Source organism: Centrocercus urophasianus, unplaced genomic scaffold (assembly GCF_019232065.1).
Source record: "Centrocercus urophasianus isolate 14NV4802_14NV808 unplaced genomic scaffold, USGS_Curo_1.0 seq_36, whole genome shotgun sequence".
In the NCBI taxonomy this organism is placed as follows: domain Eukaryota; kingdom Metazoa; phylum Chordata; class Aves; order Galliformes; family Phasianidae; genus Centrocercus; species Centrocercus urophasianus.
In genome coordinates this window covers 5,875,312-5,893,389 of record NW_024884933.1, presented here as the reverse complement: position 1 = coordinate 5,893,389, position 18,078 = coordinate 5,875,312, and the positions used below count along the sequence as shown (strand labels likewise).

The following is an 18,078-nucleotide window of genomic DNA, read 5'->3' as shown; positions in this document are numbered from 1 at the left end:
AGATTGCTCAGGTCAGGCTGTGGATATCTGTATATACGGCAGGGAATTGCAGTGGCATTGCCCTCAATCCCTTTTCCAATGGCACATCCATGCTGTGACACCCCAGTGGGACCAACGTCTCCTGCCAAGCCATGGGGAAGCAATGGTGGTGCCCAGGTCCTGTGGGTGGCCAAGGCTGGGAGGTCATGGGCTGATCAAGGATGTGGTTCTGTGCAGGAAGATCCTCCTCCCAGAGCACTTCGTGGTGGAATGGCTTCTCCTGCTGGCGGCTCTGGACATGGAGAGGTGGAGGAAGGACGGGTGGAGGAAATGAATCATTGAGTGCTGGGGGAATGGAGGAATGCATGCAGAGCGTTGGCACATCAGAGGATTTCCAGTTTTGTGCTCATTGAGAGTCAGCCCAATGCAGGCAGTGTGGCTGTGCCAAGGGATGTCTGCAGGATCTGTGGCCTCAGATGAGTATCTGAGCTTCAATTCTGCCTTTGTTTTACCAAATCTTTGGGAAATATAACATATTTTCCGCGTTTAATGAGTTTTAAGAAATGTATCTCCCTGGAAAAATCACAGCCTTGCTTGTGGCCCTATTGAGGTGCTTTGATTTCAGAAGCCTAATTGAGCGTTCAGCCTCTGTGTGTTCATTTTGCACTTCACTGGGTGAGAACAGAGAAGTGGGGCTGCTCAGCCTTCCTTGCAGTTTAGCTCCATTTCACTCTCTGGTCCACACAGAAGGTGACACATATTTTGGATGATCCCAGAGATGCAGCTTTGTCTGCTTTTGGTTTTTCCCTTACAGATGCCTCCAGTTCCCAAACAAACAACCCATCCTCCATCAGTGGAGGTGTGCACCAACCTGCATTCAGCTCAAGGGATTTCCAGCCCAGCCAGAACCCAGCACCGATTTGGGATGGTAGTGAGACGCTGAGCTGAACCTTCCATGGTTCTGCAGTCCATGAGGCCAATTTAAAATCTGTTTCTGAGATTAAATAGCAGCAATTATTCCTCAGCTGCCAGTTCACTGGACAGATTCCACCATTAATAACAGCCAGGCTCAATGAAGCAGAGCATTTCTCCTCCAGCAGCCAAGGAGTTGGGACGCTGCTGTTTGCAAGCAGGTTTGGGGGCAGATTTGTTGTTTTTCCTTTGGCAAACCCCACAGATAAATCAGGGCAGCTCCAGCCAGCAAAGAGGTTTGTTACTATCACTTGTGGAGCATCCAGCCATGTGCTGGTTGGGCAGAGCATCCTATGTAGAACATCCAGCCGTACAAGGAATGAAGAACCCAGCCTTTCCTGGCTGTCCTGAGCTGAGATTTTCCATTTTTGTGCTTGTTTCTTCCCACCTGTGCTTAATTTTGTGGGACTTCTGTTTCTTGTTGTTAAACCTGTGCACACAGATGTGTGTGCAGTGTATAGTTGTGCACCCGTTGCTTTTTGCATAATTTAGTGTTTGTGGGGCCTCTGTACCCCCCTTATATTCCCACTGGCTGCAAGGACACCTGTTAGACCCTCAGTCTTCATAAACCAGCCAAAAAACTGCCCCGAATGCCAGCAGGTGTTTCTAGTTTGGTGTGTGTGAGTGCATATTAACCTCCTTTCTGTCCCCCCAGCCTCGCCAAATAAAATCCCAGCTACTTCTGAAATTCCTCCACTCAGCACTGGAGCAGCAGGCAGCCCTGCTGCAGGTGCCAAGAAACCCATGCATGTTACAATAGGGAATTTGGGTTTTTTTTGGGTGAGATTTAAATGGCTTGATTAAATATGAGTGGAGCTCCAAACCCACTCTTGGCTCTCGTGTTCCAGAGCTGTTCTGAGTCATTGGTGATGGAGGTCAGAGCTGCTGTTCCGTGGCCTTAATCTGATTGTCTGAGATCAAAGGGCCCTGTGGTGCTGTGTGCTCTCATAAAGGAGCGGTGGGACGCTGGGTTCCCTCGCTGTGCCAGCAATGCAGTGTGCAGGGGATGGAGGGGGAGGGTGGGTGTCAGGAGCCCAGGGGATGCTGTGCCTTCCCTTGCACACCGTTGTGAGCACGTTGCATTGCAGGGCAGCAGAAGCTGCCGGGCGCCAGATGCGTGCAATCAGGGGATCCCTCTTTTCACCATAGGCTTTTTAATTGAAACCTGTGGATATAGTAAGGAACAAGCAGCCATGAGCCCTTGGTTAGAGATAAAGGAAGCGTGGATAAACGTCTTTTGTGGCCTGGCAACGAACTTGCTGAGGACAACACAAAACGTGCTCATTAAACATCCTCTAACCAGCATTGCTTTTTGTTTTCAGCAGCGCTGCGGTGCTTCGTCCCACCATTATTAATTGCCTAACACCAAGGATGGCACAAATGGGCTGTAATTTGTTATTGTAACTTCTTCCCGTGCCTTTCTCTGGGTTTTTGCTCTTGACACCTATTATCCATCTGGGAACAGAAGTGGCTTTTGTCGTGAAGTCTAAATAATGAGATCAGTAATCAGCAGTCGTACAGAGACAATCTTGTACTACAAACACTTCTGCAGCTCTTGAGAGCCCTACAAAGAGCTTCCCCCCCTCAGACACTTTGTAGTATTGACCTTAATTATACTGAGACAAAGAGATGAGGAGAAAGATTATTTTTTCCCAGGAACTCTCCAGTTGTCCAGGACAAAATGTCTGCTGCCATTGTGCTGGCTGAGCAAGCCTCAGTAAGAGCTACAATTGGCATTAGTGCTGCTCATGAGCCTGAGCTTGCCAAGTGCCTGGAAGGAGCACGGCTCTGACCTGTCACAGCCCAGCTTTCTGCTTCTCAGCCCTTATTTCCTTGAGCTGTAATCCCCTTTGTGGTATTTCATCGCTGCTGACTCTGTTCCAGCCCCAGGATGGATGTTTGCTGGCAGGAGCCGGCAGCCAACACTGCTGACCTTTGGAAGATGCTCAGTGGAGGATTCCTGCTGGCTCTTGTTGCTCCTCAGTGTACTGAAATACCTGAGTGCCAGACCAGCTCTTGCAGGGCATTGAGCTTTTGTGTCTTACGTCAATAGCAGGGCATTCTGCTCTATCATTGCTGCTCCTGAAAACGTGCTGTCAAGTCTTAGCTACCCAGCAAAGAGTTCTGTGCCAGGCTGTTATCAGCGTCCATTCAATGCCATGAGTCATATTCTGCCCTCTCACTGATCCTTAAGGTGCTGCCAACGAGGCCATGGCTGGAGAGCTTAATGCAAGCACCTGGGAGATGTGTGGGTGGGTTGGGATGGGCACTGCAGGTTGGTGTGATGAGTTCTTTGGGGGATCCATTATGTTGCTGTTTTGAAGCTATAGACAGCAGAGAATCGGCTCAAGGAGGGCTGCTCAGCAGACAGACATCGTGTGGATTCTCCTACTTCTGTTGTGTTTACAGTTGAATTTGCTTTATTTATGCTTGTGTATAATAACATCTTTGACAAATCACTCCCATGTGTTCTTAGGGCAGCACTGAGAGCTGGTGGCTCGGGTTGCAAGCGCAATCATGGGGTTTGTGTTACTGTCAGGGGCTGCAGGGAGATGTATGAGCCCTATATCAGACTGCCCTCCTTCTGGGGAAGCACCAAAGCCAACAAACACCCATGAGCTCACAGAGCTGAGGTCGCTGCAGAGGGTTGGGAACTTTGAAGGAAGCCTCTGCAGCTCCAGCAAAGCAGGAATAGGGTTTTTTTTTCCTTTGGGAATCATCTGTGAAATACAGCATTGGCTGTAGAGTGGGAAGGAAAAAACCCCATCAAACAGCAGCACGTTTGTTGGGCTCCCCAGGGGAAGCCCCAGCGGGCTGCCAAGACACTGCATTTTTATGTTGATCCATTATATGAAAGTGTCAAAGAAGAATTCTCTCCGTTATAGAGAGGTATTTATAGACTGAGAGGAAAAGCCAAGGCTTATGGCAGAGCTCAGAGGCTGCTGCTGCTCTCGCTGTTGACACACTGACTGTTTTTTCTGTGCTTTGAAGATCCACCCCATGCACGCATCCTTTGTCTGAGGTCCTGGCGAGCTGCACGTCCTGGGATTGGGAGAGCTCTGTGCTTTATTTACGGATGCTTCAGACGGAAGGAAATCTCATAAGGCTTTGATAAATCCAAGCTCTGACGTTTCTGACAGCGTTGTCTGCAGAGCGTAACCGTGCTGCTTATTTATACAGAACATGAAGGGAAGAGTCGCCCCTCTCTCTGTTCCTGCAGCAAAGCTTACAGCATACGGTGCAGCAGTTTGGGCTGTCTCTGCTTGTAGGATTGCTGCACGTGTCACCTGGCAGCCTCTGCCCGTGCTGGCGGCTGTGAGCTGCTCCCAGCAGGGCTGTCTGTGTGAGTGCTGCCAGCTCTTTGATGGAAACAGGAAGGACTTTAACGGATGGAGTCACTCCCCAGTTGGTTTAAAGCATGGCCTGATGTTTCAGAAGCAGTCAGGGAGTGCTGAGGCCAGACAAGCATGTCAGTATGGTTTGTTGAGGGTAAAGAGTATGGAAAGGATTAATTACAGGCTAATCAGACGAGCCTTGAGTTCTTGGGGAGCAGGAAGGCAGCACCCAGCATGGCAACTCTTTGTGCTGGCTGATAGGTAGCAGAGGGCACAGTGCTTTTGCACAGGGCTTTTCCATCCTTTGCATGGATGGAGGCAGCTGTTAGCAGGAGTTTGTTGGCTCCTGCTGGTGGGACAGCAGTTACAAAGAGCTGTGGGTACAGAGCTTCCTGTAGGGTAGAGGACGGATGAAGGCAAGGGCCTCGTGTCGCACCAGGGGAGGTTTGGGTTGAAAACGAGGAGCAATTTCTTCTCCAGTGGAGGGGTGATGCTTTGGCACAGGGAGGTGGGGGGTCACCATCCCAGTGTGGAGCTGGACGTGGGCAGGGGGCACGGTGGGGGGGGTTGGAGTTGAACTCAGTGATCTTTGTGTCTTAAGTTCAGTGACTTTATACTCAGTGACTTTATACTGTGCCGAGCCAGTGGCAACTGCGTGAATGGCTTCTCAGGTCTACATTAGAAGAGGGAGTTCAATGGCGGTTCTCCACGATCCCCTTCTCCAGCTCTACTGCCAGCCGGCGATCGCTTCCATCCTTGCGACCCGACGCGAAGTTTTCGTTGTAGGATTTACTCTTCCGCAGCCGGCAGAGGGCGGCGGTGTCCCGGCCGTGTCCCCGCGATGTCCCCGCGATGTCCCCTCGGCAGATCGCGGCCATGCGGGGAGCAGATGGGAGCACGGAGCTCCATCAGTGCCGGGCGAGCGCAAAGAACACGAGATCTGTGCGCGGTAGCAGGGGGAAATGTACAGAACACGGTATGGCTGAAGCTGCTGGCAGAGCTGCAACTCGTTACTCCTCCATCCAGAGCAACGCTTTACAATGGTATTGTCTACATTTTTCTTGTTCTTTTGAGAAGGAAATGCTTGTCTACAGGGCAAGAAGTGCAGCTTCTCTAGTACAAATACATGCGTGGAGCACCTTGCTTAGTGCCAGACGTCAGGAGTTTGCCAGCAGCTGCTACATCTCTTTGCAATCTCCCCATATATTTCACACATCAGACTGAAATGCAGCATTTCCTAACCCCGGCTTCATCGTGGGCTGTAACTGGAAAATAAAAGATGGCCAAATGTTGGTGCAGCTCCTGGTGCTGCTCTGGATCTGGGCTCCATCCCAGCACAGGCTGTCCCCACTCTGCCCTGCAGGGAGCTGACAGTGGGGGCTGTTGTAGCCATGCAGCTGGCTGATGAGCTGCACACACAGCCTGGTTTGTGGGAATAATTAAAGCAGCTCTCGTGTCTGTCGGGGAGGTGTAAAAATGCTTGGATGCAAAGCATCTCCAGCTTGCTAAGAGCTCCCATATGGGCTTTGGGGTGAGAGTGCTGCGTTGGTCAGAAGAGAAGTCTGGGCAGAGCTGTGTGTCCATGCAGGGACACTGCTGCTCCCTGACCCTGCTGCACTGCTTCGTTATTTCCCAGAAATGAGCTTCCAAATGATGATGCTGACTGAAGGTGACAGAGGGGGTAGGAGCTCAGCGGCAACATCTGTCATGTTAAATAGTGGCTTGTTTTCTGTCCCATCATATGAAATGAATTTACTAATTGTCTTCTGCTTAAATTACTGCTACTTACATTACCACGTGCTTAGTCCTGCTTCTTGCCTGCTGTTAGAAGTGTTTCATTTTTGTTGCACAGTGCCAGGTATGTGCACACTCACACGTGTACTGCTTGCATTACCTCCACAATGCACTGTTTGCCATTCTACGTGGAAACAGTGGGCTGCTGTGACAAAGCAGTGCTGTGGGGTTCCCTCTCTGCTGAGAAGAGCATTCCTTTTAATGGTGAACACAGTGATTATTTGCTGATATTCCCTAGGGAAGGGTTGTGGTGTACCCAGTGCTGCTGTTTTGCCATAGACCTGTGGGATGCTCTTGGTTCATTTGGTGTCCTCTGCAGCTGTTCTTGCTCTGCTGCACCCTTGGATGTGTGAAAGAGGGAAAGCCTGGTGTGGATGCAAGTGTTTTCATGGTGATGCCCTGAATCTCCTGGGGCTGTGTCTTGTGTTGCTCCAAGAGATGACTTCCCTTTAGGCGCTGATAGCATCACATCATTCCCCATCTTTTACATTAAATCTCCTGTTTTCAGGCAGGGGTGAAAGAGAAGGTGCAGCCCTTGTCTGTCAAACACCAAATGGGATTTGTGTTAGTAAATGCCAGCTGCACACCATAGACTTATCAGCTCCCACTGCTCAAGCCAATGCTGTCCTGCAGAGCAGAAATCCAAAGCCTGTGCATTCCTATCGCAGAGCTGAGCGTTCCTGCTGCCATTTGGGACCGTCGTGTCTTCCTGGTGGCCTTCTCACTTATTTCAGCGTTGGTTGGCTTAGCAGAAGTCCAAAAGAATTCCAAACCATTAACAAAACTTACTGACAAACTGGGAAAGAGCCATTGTTGTGGATACTGGTTTGGACATCAGGAAACTCAGTAGAAGAATGTCCCTTTCTTGCCAATTTGATGCATTCGTCATGTTTTGTTGAAAATAACTGAAAAGTATTTCCTGGCTCCGTCCCACAGCGGAGATGTGTGAACCAAACAGCTCTGCCCTTATCTTCTCCAAGCTGAAATATTTTTGGTTTCCCCCGAAGTCCCCGGGTGGGGATTATGGGATTTGCTCCTAGTCTGATTGAGGGCTTCGGGATTTGGGTGGAAACAAACAGCCCTTTGTTCCCCCCTTTTGTCTTTGGGGGAGGCCCCACCGGGACTTCCTTAGCAGGGGTGCTGGTGGTGCTCGACCAAAGCCGAGGTGGGGATGGGCTGTGCAGAGCCTGCTGCTCTCACTGGGTGCAGTGACGGATGGAGGCGTCCACACGTGGCGTCTCGGAGGCGCAGGGCCCCCTTGCTCCGACCCACAAAGCACCAGCAGCCTTTGGCTCTGCGCTCTGTTTTCACTTCTGAGCTGGCAGTATTATATTTAGAAAGCAAATCCGCCGTGGATTTATTCCGTCCTGGGCTTCTCTGCTCATGCTACCAGGAAAGGAGCCAATTAGCTCCCGTGCCCGTCTGGGAGCTGATTGATGAGCTCACTTCATGCCAGCACGGAGTCCCTGGGTGGCACCAGCTTCCCCTCTGTGTTCACTGGGTTTGAACCTGAGCTGCAGTGAGCATATTTGGTGTGATCCGAGTTCTCTGCTGATTCAGGTGCCTGTAGAGCATCGCTGCTCTGTTGGCTGTGGCTGCAAATAGAACTGCTCAAGCACTTCTGTATTCCTAAATTTCTCTGGAGCAGAAGAGCCATCCGAAGTGGTTTGGGTGGGTGATGGCTGTATGGTTTATTTACTTTGCTTGTTTTCTTTTATAAGGGAAACAAACCGGATTTCTGTTTCACACCAATCTTAGAGGTTCTACCTCTGTGCCACCTCCTTGAGCTGCTGCTATGCATTTCCAATATGGACTTGCAGGCTGCAGCAGCCTTTCCTACATCCATTAGCCAGCACCATTAGCCAAAACTGAAGTCCCATCCTGGGGACAGGAGCTCAAGTTTGCAGCAGCATTAAGTCATTTCTCACCCTGGGCCAACACCCCAAGCTTTATTCTTTTGCCTTCACAGTTCCTGATTTGCTGTGGGGGTTTCTGGATTGCTTTCATGTTCTCACTTTGGCTGTTTCCTTTTCACAGTCAGAAGAAACTTGGTTTGGGGTCCGGGTGGTTCTGAATGAGTTCAGAACCCGAGTTCATTGCCCCATGTCTGAGTGTGGAATGAACTTAAGGAACCTCAGCCCGTAGCATGTTGAACTACAACGTGCCACATCTTCAGCTGTACAGCTTCAGTTGTTTGGGTTCTTGCAGAATTCAGTAAGGCCAAGACTGGATCAGAATGGAATTCCATGGGAGTGGCCCAGGCACTGCATACGGAACCCCTTTGGTGCTGCTGGTCCCCCAGCCAGGAAGCCAGCAGGACCTGCTGCTGCTGGCAGCGTGCTGCCATATCCAAACCACCCCATCGTACTTCATCAGCCACAGTAAATTAGGTGAGGAGGAAGCTGGGGCTGGCTCAGACCTGGCCAAGCAAAATTTATGTCATAAGTTTCTGCTCAAGCCTGAAGTGCTCTCGATACATGTGCTGCACGCGGAGCCGTTCAGCAAAGCCTTGCATGACTTTTCTAATAGCAGTGTAAGGAAATATGGGATGGAACGAGTTTGTCACATCATTTGTTGAGCAGCAGCGGCTCCGATGGCGTTTCTGTCAGTGGGATCTGAGTGGGGTCTGTGTGGGGAGCTGTGCTCGGCCAGGAGGGGTTCCCAGGTCCTGGAGGTGGGGGAAGGGCTCTCTGGTTTGTGTTTGCAGCCATGGAGCCGCATTCCAAGCCAGGATCATTTTGTATAGACAGCATCCTCATAACACTGCTGGCACAAGCGAGTCTGCCCAAAGCATTTTTCATAGCTTTATGGCATTGCTGCACGTCAGCACCACCAGAAGCATTTACAGGAAAAGTGTCGGCGCTGCCCACTGCAGCAGGGCTGGTGGGGGCCCTCCTGAGGAGGGGGTCGGGGCAGCAACAGCAAACTGTGACATCTGGGTTGCTGGTTGCTCACTGGATGCTCTGTGCTGTGCTGGGAGCTGCCCCTATGTGGGTCCATGGGTTGGGGTGCTCGTGGCTGCAGTCCTTCCCAGCAGCCCCCAATGCTTTGCTTTCTGGATTTAGCTCCTCTTCGTGCTTCAGGACTTTCTGTGGAATGCTATTCATTGCAGCCACAACCACAAGTTTTAATTTGGAATTTTACTACAGCCAAAGAAGACTTCTAAAAGCAGCAGCCCCGCTCTCCCCCCTGGCTCAGCCCCACGAGCTCATTGTTTCAAACCATCCCAGAAGCAAAATGAGCCTTTTGAGCTCGCCTCTGGAAAATGCAATGAGCTGTTCTTACTTCTTGCTTAATGAAGAAGGTAAAATGAAATCCTAGGATTCACATTATGGAAACGGTGTGGATTTCTCTATAGGGTTGCTCCTTAGTTGAGCTTAGCTTTGTCACTGGAGACTTTGTAGCTGTAAGGAAGGCACAGGGAAGCTTTGCACTTGCAGCCTCACCAGGTGCGTGTCGTTAGAGGGAGGTGCGGCGGTTGGGGCTGATTGCCTTACAGCGGGCACCTGGGCCGGGGGGCAACGGCGGCACTCGGGCGGAGGCTGCAGCGTAGCGGTTGGACAGGCGGTGATGTCAGCTGGGCTGGATTGCTGGCACCTGGGCTGCGTGCTGGGCACCCACGTCCTTTTCTCCGTCTGTCCGTCCATGCAGGCAGCCTCCTGAGCCGCTCCGCCGCTACGAGCCCCCCTCCGGCTCCTCGCCAATCCTTCCTTCGGAGAAATGCGGTGTCCCGGCCGCTGCTGGCGGTGCGGGGCGAGGGGCGGCGCTTCCCGGAGCTGCCCTCACCTGCGGGGGGCGGCGGAGCGCCCCGCGTCCAGCCCCGCACGGAGCCCCGCCCGCTCGCTGCGCCTTTGTGGGATTTTTGTTGGTATTTTCCTTTTTTTTTTTTTTTTTTTTTTTTTTGCCCCCGCAGCCCCCCCGTTCCCCCCCCCCCTTGCTGGGGGACCCCACTGTTAAAAGTTTTGGGTTTGGTTTTTTTTTTTTTTTTTTTTTGGTCTTTCCGTTTTACCTCTTTGACTTCCCAGCATGAGGCAGGAACACTTTCGGATGCTGCTGTGGTGCTTCGGTTTTTTGGGTGGCATCCCCGGTGCTGCCGGCAATCACTACCGTTACCAATGGAGGAGCTGCTATCCTTGTTACCTGGGGCGCGGGGGGTCCAGCATTGGCCACACCGAGATGCGACCAGGTAGGTGCTGGGCTCAGCCCGGGGGGGGGGGGGGGGGGGGTGGTGCCCCCCGGGGGCGGGTGGTGGGGGGCTGGGTGCTGCCCTGGGGCTCGGTAGCTGAGCCCCAAGGTGGGACCCTGGGCTGGCAGCAGTTGGGTTTGCATCCCACTGAACTAAACTGCACATCTGACCACACTCGTGTAGCAGCTTGGATATAGATAAGACTGTGAGTCTTATGTGGCAGATTTATTCTGAGAAGTGATTTCTGGCAGGGGGGGGAGAACTGAGAGTTTCTATCAGTTGCTGTGCAGTTACGTGGCTTGGTTTGGCATGCTGGAAAGTTGAGTATTTGTGTGATGATCGGGGGGGGATATCGGGTAAGGAATCATTTCTGTAAGCTCTCATATATCTGCCTCCTCATCCCTGTGTGTTCAGCTGGCTTAGCAGCAGGCAGGGGTTGAGGCTGCCTAAAGATGTTGGAAAAAGTGGAGAGTATGTGAAGTCTGTTGAGGGCTTTTGGTGCTTGTGGGTAGTGCAGATATCAAGGAATGCGTTGTCTTATTGTGAGATGATCCCAATAAACGAATGCTGTTGAACATAAAAGCATTATCAGTACACGTGTGAGATGTGGAAGAGCTCAGGAAATGTGGAATTGTTATTGCTTGGAGACCAGACCACAGAATCACAGAGTTCACACTGCAGCTGGAGTTTCCATCCCTGGCTGCATTAACTCTAGTTGCTTGTCCAAGGTGACCAAGCTTTGCCTGGGGTACAAATTTCCAACCCCAAAAGCAAAGTGAGCCCAATGAGCTGCTGCAGGGGCATCTCGTGGGCAGCCTCCTTGTGCAAACAGGGAATGAAGAGGTGCTTTGTGTAATGGTGGTGCACACATAATTGGAGTCTCGAGTGCTTTAAAATCTGTTCTGTGTACACAGCGCTCTGCTGGATCCCTGCATTCGTGTTGAGTGGCTAATTGCAGTGCTGTGGGTTGTGTCCTCCTGCAGCCAACCTGTAAAGGAGAGATCATTACTCTCTGCTGGGGTCCTGTGCGAAATCATTGCACCTGGAGGCTCCTATTCCCTCTGTGATGCTATGAAGCACTGCAGAACCCAGCCCAGCTGTGTGCTCTCCTTTAGTTCTGTTGCTTGCAGCAGGTGTGAGTGTCTTGGGCAGTGCCTCCTGGTTTGGGCACCGTGGTTTGCTGTGCTGCCTGTGTTCCCTGCCACGTGCTGCTCGCACAGCCCATGCGTGGGGTTGTGTTCTATCCTAATGGCGGAGAAGTGGGATAAAGTGAAGCTGAGAAGAAGGGTTGGAGCAGATGGCTGCAGTGGCAAGTTGGGAGCCAGCTGCTGGCTTGTTGTTACGTGCATCTCTGTTCCACCCTGAGTCATGCGCAATTATCGGCACCATCAGGAGACTGAAACGTGAGCAAGGCTTGTAAGGGAGAGCTGTGCTTGAAGGCAAAAGGAGGTGAGGTGAGGACAAAGGCAGTGCTGGAGGCAAGGTAGCTGCTGGTCCCTCTGCACTGCATCCGACTGTCATAGCATCCGTTCCTGAAATGCTCTTGGAAACTTCTGCTGCTGAGGTTGGTGCAGGGGTTGTGTGTGGATAAGAGCTATAAGCACCTCCGTTCTCTGTAGGAGCAGCTGCTGTGGAAGTCCAACAGGCTTGGAACAACCCTGTGGAGCTCAGGTTTGGTGTTTTTTCCCATCCCCTACAGCCTGGCACCAGGCTGTGTCCCATTGCTGAGCACCCCAGTGTGGTTGGGTTGTCTCCTTCCATCCTCACCGCTTGGTGAAACTGCTGAAAGCAGCTCTAATGAACTGGTACTGAAAAGATAAAGTAGCCGAATCCCACATGGGCTCATCTTGGTGGATTTTAATTAACCATTTCCCTGCAGCCTGGCTCAGTAATCAGGCTAATTGCTGCAGGGGTTACAGCCTGGTTAGCTGGAGAGCAAACCCTTGCAGTGTATCGGCTGCCGCTGCCTGCAGCTGGGATTCCTCTCCTCCTCCTCAGCCTCTCACAGGAGATAAACTGCCCCTGAACAAAATGCTCTGTAATCTGCAGAGCTGCTGTTGCTGCTTTCCTTCCCCTAACACAGAGCTGCTGTTCAGGATCAATCTCTGCGCTGCCCCACCAGGGAGCTGTGTGCGGTTGGGCTGTGCAGCATCACAACCCCTGCACTCTGCCCTTCCCCTGCTGTCCCACAGCAACTCTGTGGGGTCGGGAGGAGTGAATCCCATTGGGGGACACTGCTGAGAGCATCGATGCTGCTGCTCCACTGCACCCGTGTCGGTGTGGAGAGCTCCCATAACCTTACACAGACAGGGGCTTTCCTAACCCCGTGCCAAGTTCTGCTTCCAGCACTCGCTGTGTTTGGTTTTGGCACTGCTTTGGGGCGTTTTGGCCGTGCTGCTGCCCTACCAGTGCTGGTTGGCACTGCACTGTGCTCCTGGCAGGGCTGCTTGCTGCCCGCTCAGGAGAGAAGTCTGCGTGCTTCTCACTTCCCTTCCTTGGCACGCTAATTCCAACCAGATTTTGTCAGTTCTCCAATAGGAAAATCGCCTCGGTGCGTCATGAACCGCATCGCGTGGAGTGGAGCGCTGCCATCGCTGTGCTCCCAATGCCTTGTGCCAATGCGGCGTGGCCCAGGGGGGTGCACAGATCCTGTCCCCATTGGACCCAGTGCCATCGCCTTCTGGCTTCGGGTTAGAGTTGAAGGGAAGTGGTAGAACTGAAATTCAGACCAGAGAACTTTGTTATTCCACCTCACTTACACAGACCTCAGGCTTTGTGGTCTTTAGCCAACTCAGAATGGAGGAGGTTGGTCCGCAATAGGGTGATCACCAACCTGCACAGCTCCAATGCCTGCACCTTGCACACCCTCTGTGCGTGCAGGGTTTCTCCTCTTGTGCTGATTCTTTGACTCTTTCCATCACATATTGGATCTCTGGTGAGATTTACGTTTCTGCCCAGCTCTGGAAATGAATCCTAGTATTAAAGGCGATGTAAGAGTTGTGAAAATTTGGTTGGGGTTTGGCAGAAGGATTTTCTGGCACAGGGACGGCCTTTTGTTCAAGGGCACGTGGGCTGAGCAGTAGGAGCTCCATTGGATCGTGTTGGAGGGGCTGGGAGCTGTGGTTGGGATTCTCACCTTTGGACACCAATCCTTACATGCTGCCTCTGCAGCTCCCCATTCACTTTGCATCTTTCCCCCTCCCTCCAGCCCTTCATATTCAGCAGTGGCTCTCACCATTCAGGTCACAAGCAGACCATCCATTTGTGGTCCAGATGGATGGATCTACCTTCAACAGACAGAGAGGGAATGCAAAACACTGCTGAACCCACAGCCTTGAGGGCAGATGGCTATTGGGAAGTACTGCAGCAGTGCTCATGGCTGCCCTGGTGTTATGGTGGTGCGCCTCCATCTGGGAAAAGGGACTGTTGGAAGTTGAGCAAGAGGAAGGATGGTTTACACTGATTGACAAACAAGATGCATTTTTTTCTAATTGCATGCTTGTCCTTGAAATCTCTTAAATCACTTGGCTGCTTAAATTTGATGGAAATAGCAGTGCTGTTCCTGATGCATTCGTTCTTCGAATCTGGAGCCACTCAGCAGAGGATAAATAATTCTGACTTCAGATACTGTCATGCCCACTTCTCTGACGTTCTTTTTTTCTTCTGCAGATGTTGATGAGTGCCAGGTTCACAATGGGGGCTGTCAGCACAGATGTGTGAACACCTTTGGATCCTATTACTGTGAGTGCAAGCCGGGCTTTCGCCTGCACACAGATGGCCGAACCTGCATTGGTAAGTCAAAGGTTTTTGTGTTCCTTGGGAATGCCTACTTCTTCACAGCCCTACCTGAAAGTGTGTGCTGTTGTACATGAAGTGGTTGATGTTGGCTTGTGCTCTTGCATCATGGCCCCTTTCCCAGATAGCAGTGATAGGATGAGAGGGAACAGCCATTAGTTGCTCCAGGGGAAGCTCAGGTTGGATATAAGGAAACATTTATTTTCCAAAGGAGTGGAGAAGCTTTGGAACAGCTGCCTTGGGAGGTGGTGGAGATTCCAACCATGGAGATGCTCCATGTAGCACCTGGGGATGGAGCCTGGTGGACGTGGTGGGGTGGGTTGGGGTTGGACTTAATGCTGGCATGGCTCCTTTGGACCAGCAGAGCTGCACTGAACACTGATGGTTTTTGTTCCTGACACTTCTGTGATAGCAATACACATCTATGTGTGTACATGCCCTGCTGTCAGCACAGCTCGGTGCTGGCCCATTAGGGCAGTGGTGTCGAGGGATGGAAGTAAACATCTTTTTCCTGTAAAAGCTCGGAAGAGGGCTGTGGATCAGCAGTTGTTTCCCTGCATGATGCTCAGTGCAGTGCTGGGGTGGCTGCAGGGCTGGCTCATGCCTGGCCCCTTCGTAGTTGGTGCTGCAGACAGTAAAGCAAGGCACAACGCAGGGGGTGAAGCAGCACGGTCTTTCAGAAGTTGCCCTGGCACCTCTAAAAGTTGTTAAGGGTCTGCTCAGCAGCTTTGGTTGTCCACAGCTCTGCAGTGCGAGGTCCTGCATTGCCTTTGTTGTTCTGTTAGAGTGAATCTCTGATGATTTGAGTACAGAAAGGAGAACAGGAAAACAGAGCCTGAAAGTGAAATGGAGCAAAAAGAGCCATTGGACGTCCTGAGATCACCCCTCTTTATCAGAACCACATGGCAGGAGGCAGTGAGTTGACATCTTTGGGCCTTCTCCGAGGTTCCAGAGTTGGGGGAGGGACTACAGGGCCAAAGCAAAGAGTTTAATCTGAGCCTCTTGCTTGTGTTGGCCGGCAGAAGGGGGAGATGGTCTGCATTAACACAGCGTGGCTCTGGAAATTGTCTGAGGTTGGAATAAATCGGGTTGGGATTACATGGCGGAGCCCTCTTTGTATTGAGAGTGAAGAACGAAGAGATCTCGCATTTAGCAGGGGTTTTTGTCGTGCCATAAGGGTGTGTGTGGGCTTGGTCTACGTGATGGGACCCCACTGGGATGGGAAGGTGGTGCAGATGGGAACGTGGGGATCCCACAGCAGAGCAGCAGAGCTGTGGGTGCATCCATCTGCTGTGTGCACTCCTGTGCCACCCAATGTCCCGAGTGCAGGTCCTGCAGGGCCAGCCTCTGTGCTCTGCTTGCAGACGATGAAACCTCATCTGCAGAAAATCTGTCTGAGCTCTAATTACCAAAGGCTGCACGATGCACAGGATGACACTGGGTTTGGCAGCGGCGGCGCAGAAAAGCTGAGCTAGGAAAAGCATCTGGGAATGGAAATATTTTTAGAGTGGTTCTGTAAACAAAGAAAGAAAAGGAGCAGTAATTAGAACAAGGGCTGCGGGCTGTGCTGTGCCAAGAGCCGGCTGGGAGACCCCGAGCACATGGAACAGCACCCAAAGTGCTGTTAGTGTGTTTTGTTTGTTGTGCCTCGGTGTTCCTGCTCTGGAATGGGATTTGTTCCTCTTACAGCAAAACCAAAGCCCTGGCCCGTGCACTGCACTGCTCTCTGCTTGTCCCTGTACAGCAGAGTGTGCTGGCAGGGCTGTGCTGCTGCTCCTATTGCCCACAGTGCCACGTGGAGCACATGGGCTCCCACTGTCTGCAAGCCAGGAGCACGAGGCTCCCGTAGGGTCACTGGGCTCTAAGAACACATTGCTGAAGGCAACCCAAAGGAAATGGTGTTTTTGTGTCTAAGTTGCCCTGTTGGAGAGCCTGCAGTGTCCGACCTTACGGCATCTCCATCAGCATCCTCTGCTTAAGTTGTGTTGTGGAGAAGGATCTGAATTTTGGGTTCTTCCACTCTGAAAATTTGTCTTCCAAAAGCATGCAGAGATGGCAGTTATTCAGACTGCAAATTCATGGGATCACTGCATCCTGGGAGGTTATTTTAGATGTAAGATGCATTGGCTGGTTGTAGATCGGCCAAGCATTTTTCCCATAAGGAGGAATATTTTGGCAAGCTTCAGTGTTGTTTTTCTTCCTTTTTTATTTTAATAAAAGCACTCCAAGCACGGCTCCATGATTTATGGATGTTTTAAAATGTACATTATTAAACACTTAAATATAGCAGAAATGTTTGATGACCACCTATCCCTGCCCTATAGCTCTGCAGTCACCTCAGATACTTCTGCTGTCTCCATCCAAATAAATTAAAGGAAACAATGTCAGTGAAGCAGCACAGACTGATAATTCTCACCTCAGCCCTGTGCTGTGTATGGCAGCGTTTTGACCCCATGAAGTCATATTTATTCCCCAAAATGCCTGCTTGTTAATGGAGCTGATCCTTGCTGGTGATGGTTGCCATCGGACACGGGCTGCAGTGGTGCAGGAGCCATCAGTGCCAGCAGTGTTCCTCTGCAGGGACCTGGCTTTGCTGTGGAACCCTCAGCTTCCTTATAGGATTTCTCAGTCAGGACTTGGGATCCTCCTGCAGTGCAAAGAATGGGTCAGAAGTGCAGGAACCTCTTTGGTGACAGAAACCAGGTGGCTGCCCTGTCCACAGTGTGAGACAGAGCAGAGCTGGGAGGGCGCAGTGCAGTTCTGTACAGATGCTGGTGCTGCACTCTGAGTGCCACAAAGCTGCTGCTCCTTGCTTGCAGCACTTATGGCAGCAAGATATGCCCATCTTCTGCTGCACTTCACCCCTTGGGTGCTTATCCCACAGAGCAGTCTGCGCTATTTTAAAGCTAATTAATCATAGTGAGCTCCTAAAGAGGAGGGGAGGGGAAAGAAAAAGATACTCCACGCCTTTGGCTTTGGGATGTGTCCTCGGCTGTAACCTAAGCAAACCCTCTGTTTTCTGCCTGTGTGAAATCCTCTGGGTAGGAGAGTGCTTTGCACAAGGCCCCCAGCAGTGCTGCAGGCAGGGAGCCCAGCCCCCTTCCTACAGAGCATCCCTGAGCAAGTGCACCCAGCTCGCCACTTCTGCAGCAGGCTCACAGGATGGGACGTGTCACACCAGGTCAAAGCGGGGACATGCAGGAGGGTGCTTGAAATCCCTTCCCCTTGAACGCTCCCAGAAGAACCGATGGTGCCTGCTGGCCTCGCCCTGTGTAATTGCTGTCTTTTGCATGGCTCGGAGCCAGGAGCCTAATTTTCCATGTTATTTTGTGACAGTAAAATTGGAGCACGCCTGAGTGCAGCTCTCTGAGCAGCAATTAAGTGGCATTAGCTGTGGCATTGGCTGTGGCACTGCATTTGCACCATCTGAGCAAAGCTATGAGATTTCGGCGCTGCTGTAGCAACGATCTGCCGTTAGCCCACCTTGACAACTTAAATAGCTTTATGACTTCAAACCCTCAGATGGTGCTTTTGGATGATGTTTTTTTGTTCTTTCCCACCCCCGTACCAGCACTGAACTCGTGTGCAGTGAACAACGGTGGCTGCGAGCACGACTGCGTGCAGCTGACAGCCAACCAGCACCAGTGCCGCTGCCGCCGGCTGCACCGGCTGCGGGAGGATGGCCGGCGCTGCGCCCGTGAGTGCCGGGCAGTGGGGGGAGGGGTGGCAGCCCTACGTGTGGGGCTCTGTGGGTCATTTCTGCTTCTTTCGACCCCAGTGTGGAGCCCCTGTGCTGAGAGGAATGGGGGCTGCATGCAGCTCTGCCGTGAGGTCCGGGGAGCGGCGCGCTGCGAGTGCCACCCTGGATACCGGCTGGGTCCAGATGGCAGAGCCTGCCAAGGTGAGCTCCTGCGGGGCCAAGCAGCGTTGCCACTGCTTTGGGAATTGATGGGGTGACGCTGAGGGATGCGCCGTCAACACTGTTTCAAGGCTGCTGCTCTTCTGGCTTTTCCCATT

General features: G+C 51.9%; 1 protein-coding gene across 9 annotated transcripts in view; it reads left to right on the top strand.

Annotated features, from left to right (window-relative positions):
- Nucleotides 1-18,078, top strand: part of MEGF6 (multiple EGF like domains 6) — a 35,220-nt gene that overhangs the window by 3,676 nt on the left and 13,466 nt on the right. For 8 of the 9 annotated variants that reach the window (XR_006170948.1, XM_042831314.1, XM_042831316.1 and 5 more), the window contains 3 exons: nucleotides 13,936-14,058; nucleotides 17,633-17,758; nucleotides 17,840-17,962. Coding sequence is in view for 8 of the 9 variants with exons in the window: in XM_042831314.1 (XP_042687248.1) it covers nucleotides 13,936-14,058; nucleotides 17,633-17,758; nucleotides 17,840-17,962 (372 nt within the window). In the remaining variant the exon portion in view is untranslated. Of the gene's footprint in view, nucleotides 1-10,098; nucleotides 10,267-13,935; nucleotides 14,059-17,632; nucleotides 17,759-17,839; nucleotides 17,963-18,078 lie in introns of those variants that run through there. The other variant, XM_042831315.1, reaches the window with a different exon arrangement.